At 40.1% G+C, this 8115-nt stretch overlaps 1 protein-coding gene across 1 annotated transcript; it reads right to left on the minus strand.

The window, feature by feature from the left end:
• Positions 1 to 398: 398 nt before the first annotated feature.
• LOC111913095 (glutathione S-transferase T3-like) lies at positions 399 to 977 on the minus strand. The gene has a single exon (XM_023908827.2). The coding sequence runs from the start codon at positions 975 to 977 to the stop codon at positions 399 to 401; it is 579 nt and encodes a 192-aa protein (XP_023764595.2).
• Positions 978 to 8115: the final 7138 nt, after the last annotated feature.

An 8115-nucleotide genomic window follows, 5' to 3' on the forward strand; every position in this document is an offset into this window, starting at 1 on the left:
AAAATAACATTACACAAAAAACATTGAACGAAAAAAAAAACATAAAAACGATGTAGTTGTCCTAATCCAAATATTTCTCCTCGGCCCTTTCCTTCGTCATTTGTAGAATTGCGAAATTGTTCGTCATTTGATCTTCGTCTGCTTGCCTACGAAGGATCTGCAAGTGTTGATGTTGCACTTCAACCTTTTGATGTGCAATTAGATTGTATTGGTTAAACTTTTCTTTGATTTCCGCCAACTCTTGTGCCCTTCTCTTCGCTTTGTCCGCGTGTCATTGAGCGCGCTTCACATTTTCGCGCTCGACCAGTCGACGTAGGTGGGGGGAGATCGATTTGATGTCATCAGGGATGTCATCCGTGTCGGCAATGAGATCGATGTTAGTTCGTGCATCGAAAACGTCAATTTTGGATCCATTTTGGATCTATTCTAACAAGCTCCCATATTTTTTTATACTTAAAAGCGTGCCCTATTTCGACATGATATTGTTCCCTTGCGGCTTTGAACACATTGAATTCATTCGCACCACTTTGCTTTTGCGAAGAAAGTCTTATGAAAATCCCAATAAATTTGGTGCACCAACGATTGATTGGAGTCCACTTGCTACTAAGCATATAGATATTGTGATATAACTGTTTCTTTAAACTCACATGGAATTTTACGAGCACGGCTTTCCAAAAACCAACTCTTCGCATATCATTTCCTACAGCTGGATTTTTTGAAGTCTCGCACCACGCCACCGCACACACGTACTCCTTCTCAGGTGTCCACCATAGTGGAGGTGCTTCTTCAGTTTCCATGATTTCTTTCCCTTTCCTTTTCCTTTTCCCTCTACCTTTCTGACTGTCTCCCGCTTGCGCTTCAGGAATAGTTTCTTGCATTGGTTGTGTGGTTGTTTGTGGCATGGAAGTGAAAGTATTGAAAACGTTTTGTTGAAGATATGGGTTTTGTTGCATATAGAACGAAGTAGGAAATTGCATTGGGGGTAAGGCGGGATGAATTTTTTTTCTTGAAATGGTATTTGTGGTGAGTTTTGAGAGTTGAGGAGGTACATATAGACTTCGTATTATGTGAACCTCATCGGAGCAAATGTGTTTGTGTTTGGTGGATGAGTTTGCGGGTTTTACTTCATAGTTGGATGAGAAAAATTATAATTGAATTTTGTTTAAATAGAATGAGAGAATGGTAGTAAAATTTTGTTGTGTATATAAATGTAAATAGGTAAAAAAAACTTATTTCATTTTTGACAATTTTGTTTGAAATTGCACACATTAAGGCTCGTTATGGTGACCATGGAAGACCACATTACGGTTTGGTGGGACGGTGTTTTCCGTGTTACCACATCGTTAAAGGTGTGCCACATGGACAATAACGGTACATAAGACACCCATATGCATAGTCTAATTTTTACAATTACATAATGCATCAAACTTACAAAAAAAATAATATAAAAAATCGATCTAGTAACCAAACAACACACACAGTAGGCCCAAAGGCTTAAACGACAACACATACCAACAATATAAACTATTATTGTTTGTTTTATAAATCATGCATGCGGTTTTTTAAAATAAATAAAAGCATACCTTCCATGTTATCCACCCTTGCATTATAAGTACCAACATTACCTTTGTTATCATTAAGGTTCTATTTATATTTCATAAATAACAACTCACTGTATTTTTACAAAATCTATATTTTGGCAATAAAATTTATAATGAAAACATAAATTTTTATAACATTCTTAAGAGATACGATCGATCGATGTTGAAAGTGTAACCTTCCTACATAACTGAAACTTGAAGAAAGAATTTACCAAAAAAAAACATTAAGAAATGGGAAAACAAGAAAACGGACCCGGACTTTCTGATTTTTACTATGTTAAATCCAAAATCTATAAAATGACAATTTAATCGTAAAAACTGAAACTAAAAGAAAGAATTTATCAACACACCAACTAAACAAAACAAAAAATGACACAATTAGTTTTGTATAGGTGCCAAACCTGCCAAAATAAAAATCTTACACATATCGAATGTTTTGAAAAAAATACAGGGGCCTTTTTCTATAAGTTCAAAAATTGCAGCGACTAAATCTATGAAAATGTAAAACCATTGTTGCAGGGTCTAAATCTGTCAAAATGTATAACCTTTGTTGTAAGGACTAAATTTGCCAACAATATAAAACCTTTTATGCACAAACTAAATATGCTAAAATGTAAAAGTTTTGTGGCAAAACTCTAAAAAAGGAAAACTATACTGTTCTATGGGCTATTTGATTTAATAGTGAATTTTATGGTTACATGTTTCGGGGTTTCTTTGTTTCTTTTTCTCGTTTGTTGGCTCTATTTTGTGCATGTATAATATTTCGAGAAGAGTAGGGGACCAAAAGTGCCAACTGTACAAAGTAATGTGGCAAAAACTTTAGGGGCCACATTTGGTAAATGATAAGGACCAAAAGTGGCAAACTTTTGAAAGTTTGTGGCTAAATTGTGACTCATGAAAAATTTAGTGTGTGAATAATGATTTGAAGAATTTGTTGCTAAATTCTTGAAACATCCCAAAAGTTACAACAAAATTTTAATTTTTCAAAAAAAAAAAAAAAAAAAAAAAACCAAAACCATAAATGTTTACATAACCATTGTTTCAAAAGTGTATTTTAGTAATCAGAGTATCCTAAAATCCAAATAACATAAACTTGAAGGATGTGCACGGTCACACCTTCTCCTTGCCATAATCATCTGAAGTACCTGAAACAATAAACTGAAATTGTAAGCCAAAGCTTAGTGAGTTCCCCCAAAGTACCAACACACATAACATATAACAACATATATTGAGTCCACGACTAACAAACTAGATTACCCCTGAGCCCACAATGTAGGCCCACAACTTATATCTAGCCTGTTCCTGACCCACAACATGAGTTTGGCTTGCCCTTCAGGCCCACAACTTATGTTTGGCTTGCTCGCGAGTTTGTTGGCTACCGCTCGAAGCAATACTACCTCAACCCAACCATACAATGTCGAAATATACATAACAAATAAATATATAGCAGCAAACAGATAATCATGCATATCTTAATAGATCACTACAACATAGCAACTTCCTAACCAGGATACATAATCTACTGGGTCTATATTGGTGCCTTCGACCCATAAGTACAGTGAGGAAAACTCAAGTCGATCAGAAGATAGTAAATCTCACACCAAAGTCTGCTGCACAACGGCTCCTCACGATGAACACAATCAATACCAACCCTAGTTACTTTCTAAAGTTAAGCCCATAATCAAGAGGTCCAATAATAGACCAAGTCCTAACTAGGCTCACTAATGGACCAACCCATCTAGAGAATCCTAAGGCCCAAATGTTCCAAAATGGTCTCAAGTCAAAGGTCCAAACTCCAAGAGCTGACCCTCACGTCGTGACCAGCTCCTGCTCACTTTGTGAGCATTAACTTGACCCGAGCCCGACTCAGCGAGTCAACTCAGCCAATCAACTCGCCTAGTCTTGATTCCAACCATCCTCTCGTTGTGCACAGTTCCCGAGTCACATTGTGACCCAGTTTGGGCAAAACAGTCGAGATGGAAAGCATTCTCACGACGTGACTGGCTCATTCCTCACGTCGTAAGCGTTGTATTGTCCAGCTTTGAGCACGAAGCTCTTATTCCTTTCAACCATTACTTAGGACTTTCCACAGGGTCTTCCCTCACCCAAAGGATGACAAAAATCTTAGCTTTTTAGTCATGCATGACTCAAACACTCACTAGGTCAAAAAAGGGAAAAATAAGATCAAGACTCATGCTTGGAGTCCAAATCTACTCCAAAACTTAGATCCAAATATTATATTACATAGAATGCCTCAATGATCCATAAAGTTGCCAACTTTATGGATCCCATGCATGCAATCCTTCACAACCACGCAAGAAGGAGCTTACAACTTAGATCTAGCATGCAAGAGGTAAAAAGGCCAGAGCTTTATGACTTATAATGGTCCAAAAGCTATGTAAGAAGGTGAGATAGAAGTTGGATTGCCAAGAGGTTGCTCTACCAAGGTCTTCTTCCACTTCAACGAGTCAAAAACCACCAAAAAGTGCTTCAATGTCACAAAAATGGCCAAGGACTTCAAGTAGGTTGAGATTAGGGTTTTCAAGAGGCAAGAGAGTGAGCGAGGCTAAGGATGGGCAACCCTAGCCCTCTCATTCCATTAAATAACCGAATATTAGGGTTTTGGTCTTCATACCGTTCTCACATCGTGAGCAACCAAAGTCTCACATCATGAGACTTAAAACACATGGGTCAAATAGTCAACGGTTACTCACGATGTGACGACCATGTCTCACATCGTGATCCTCATTTAAAAGCTATAAATCAATAAAAAAAGTAACTCCAAGACCAGGGCATTACAATTCTCCCCACTAGAATCAGACTTCGTTCTTGAAGTCCGCTGCCGCAAATAACTCAAGATAATGATCCTTCATCTCCTCCTCAGGCTCCCACATCCATTATGATCCTTTTCGGTGCAGCCAATGCACCTTCACTAAACCCAACACCTTGTTTCGTAAGGTCTTTATCCTTCGATCAATGATCGCCACTAGTCTCTCAATGTAGTTCAGGCGCTCATCCACTTGAATATCCCCCAATGGAACCACTGTGGAATCATCAACCACACACCTCCGTAGCTAGGAAACATGGAAGGTACTGTGAATCTGACTGAGCTTCTCAGGAAAATCCAACCTCTAAGCTACCTTGCCAACCCTCGCAATCACCTGAAATGACCCAATGTACCGGGGCACCAACTTGACCCTCTTCCTAAATCGTATTACACCCTTCCAGGGTGATACCTTCACCAAAACCATGTCACCGACTTGAAATTCCAACTCAGATCGACGCTTGTCAGCATAACTCTTTTGCCGACTCTAAGTTGTCTGCAATCTCTCTCTAATTTACTGAATAAGATCTATCGTCTAAAGGACTACCTTAGTCCTTCCCATGATTCTATGGCCAATATCACCCTAACATACTGGGGTACAACACTTTCTCCAATAGAGAAGCTCAAAAGTTGGTGCACCGATACTGGAGTGATAGTTGTTGTTGTATGAAAACTCAGCGAAGGGATGTTGGGTCAAAATTATGGTTTATACTTTGCTTTTCTAAGCAATTGTATTTTTCTGTAATGTTTTATGAGTTTACGGCGTGTTTACGGTCGTGAACAGGTTTAAGGTCGTGAACCTGTTCACGGCCCATGTCTCATATATATAGGGTGAGGAGTGCATGTGGGTGTAAGTACAAGGAGCTTAAGTGTGTGTATTCCAAGATGTTTTAGAGAGAGAAACAAGAGAGAAGAGCTGGTGTGTGAACTATGTGTATGGAGCATCATTCTATTCATTGAATACATCGTAGATTCAAGTTATTCTTATTCTCCTTCTCTTCTATTTTGATCTGGCATCATCCGTTTGATTGGGATTCTGCACCATCAAACGGATCTGATTGATACACAAGCAGATTGGGGAGTTAAAAGGGAAGGTAGGAGTCCCAACTCCCACCAAATTCTATGAAAAAGGCTCTCAACATGTCCTTAAGTATTTAAATGGTCCGCTCACTTTGACCGTCGGTCTGTGGATGATAAGCAATGCTAAGATGCAACCTCGTACCCAGTTCCTCATGAAACTTTTCCAAAAACGAGATGTGAACTAGACATCTTGATCAGATATGGTGGAGATTGGAATACCATGTCGAGCAACAATCTCGTGCATGTATAAGTCAGCCAATTTCTCGGCTGAAGAACTCTCTCGAATGGCAAGAAAGTGAGCGCTCTTGGTCAGATAGTTCACGATAACTCATATTGCGTCGAACCCCTTAGCCGTCCAAGGTAACTTGGTGATGAAATCCATGGTAATATATTCTCACTTCCATATGGGAACCTCTAATGGCTACAACTTGCCATGCGGCCTATGGTGCTCAGCCTTGACCATTCGACATGTCAAGCACCTCTCAACATACCATGCTATCTCTCTCTTCATGCATGGACGCCAGTAACTAAGTCTCAAATCCCAATACATATTGGTGGCTCCAAGGTGTATCGAGAACTTGGACTTGTGCGCCTCCTCCAAAACTGTCTGTCTGATCCCACCAAAGTCAGGGACCCAAACCCGTCCATACCGAGACAATAACCCACAACTATCAGTAGCGAACATGTCAACCTCACCCCGAGTCTCTTCTGTTTCCAATTATCCTTCTTGAATCCCTTGGCATGAGCCTCCCTAATCAGATCAAGAAGCATGGAATCAATCGATATTCTCATATATAGACTCCCGTCAGCAGAATTGGCCGTCTTGCGGCTCAAAGCATCAACGACTACATTCGCTTTCCCTGGGTAACATAGGATCTCACAATCATAATCCTTAAACACGTCAATCCACCTACATTGTCTCATATTCAGATTCGGCTGATCCATGAGATACCTCAAACTCTTATGATCCATGTAGATTGTACACTGGACCCCATACAAGTAATGCCGCTAAATATTGAGAGAAAACACCACTACTCCCAGCTCCAAATCAAGTGTCAAATATCGAACCTCATTCGACTTCAGATGTCAAGAATCATAGGCAATGACTCTCCCACACTACATAAGCACCGCTCCCAACCCGGTGATGAATGCATCACAAAATACCACAAAATCCTCAACACCCTTAGGAAGGGTCAACACTAGTTCCTCACACAACTTTTGTCTCAGTGTCACAAATGTAGCCAAATCCTCATGCCCTCAATAGAATTCCACGCCCTTCCTCGTCAGATGAGTGAGGGGTACCGCAATCTTGGAGAATTCCTGAATAAATCTCCAATAGTACCCTGCCAAATCGAAGAAACTATTGATTTCCGAAGGAGACTTTGGAATCTCCCACTACATTACGACCTCGATCTTGGCCGGATCGACCAAAATCCCATGATGGTTAACGAGATGCCCAAGAACTGGACCTCTCGTAACCAAAACTCACACTTTGAGAACTTGGCATATAGTCGTTCTCGCCTCAAAACCCCTAGAAACTCTCGAAGGTGCTCCTCATGCTGCTCCGTGATATTGGAATATACCAAGATATCATCAATGAAAACAATAACAAGTCATTCAAGCATTGGCTTGCACACTCGATTAATCAAGTCCATAAATGTTGCAGGCGCATTAGTGAGCCCAAACAGCATCACCATGAACTAGTAATGACCGTAACGATTCTGAAACGTGGTCTTCTCCATTCCCTCCTCTTTAACCCTCACCTAATGATACCCTAACCTCAAATCGATCTTGGAGCACCAAGATGCATCCTCCAACTAATCAAAGAGGTCAACAATCCACCGAAGGGGATAACAGTTCTTTACTGTCAACTTGTTCAACTCCCAATAATCAATGCACATTTGGTGCAAACCATCTTTGTAACGCCCAAATCCTGGTATGAATTTTAAGCTAAATTGTTAATTTTTACAAAGGGAGTTGATGAGTTGGAGGCCCCAAACTCGTCGAGTAGAAACGGATCTTGGACACGGGACTTGAAGTCTACTCGATGAGTTGAGAAGCCTCAACTCGACGAGTAGGGCTGCCATAGTGAAACCCTAATTTTCATGTTTGCACCCTATTTAAGGACCTTAACACTTTATTATGGCCTCCCTCACCGGCTCCTTCAGTCCAGCAAAACCCTAATTCGTGATCTTGATCCTTTTGAGTGTGTGAGTGAAAAGAGAATGATTCCTTGGTATTTCCTTGAAGGAGTGGAAGTTAGAAGTTCTTGGTTGTAGGAAGAAGCTTTAGATCCAGAGAGTTCTTTGTCAAAGCAGCCTTATTGAGGTATAAAGTCTATACATTGACTATTCATTTACTAGATCTCTTCATGGAGTAGTTTAGGGCCTTAAGGAGCCTATTTTGGAACCATTCGTGGATGCAAGCATGTTTTGGAGTCATGACTTCATATCTAGAACCTTTGAGGGACTCCATGATGTAAAGGTGCCAACTTTATGGCCATGGGAGTCCCATGCAACTTGTGAACCACTTTTTAGGGCCTTTTAAGCTAAATAACCCATGCATGGATGTAAAGTTAGTAACTTTACGTGATATATTGACCCTAGGGGA

The sequence above is a fragment of the Lactuca sativa genome, chromosome 5, assembly GCF_002870075.4.
Source record: "Lactuca sativa cultivar Salinas chromosome 5, Lsat_Salinas_v11, whole genome shotgun sequence".
In the NCBI taxonomy this organism is placed as follows: Eukaryota; Viridiplantae; Streptophyta; class Magnoliopsida; order Asterales; family Asteraceae; genus Lactuca; species Lactuca sativa.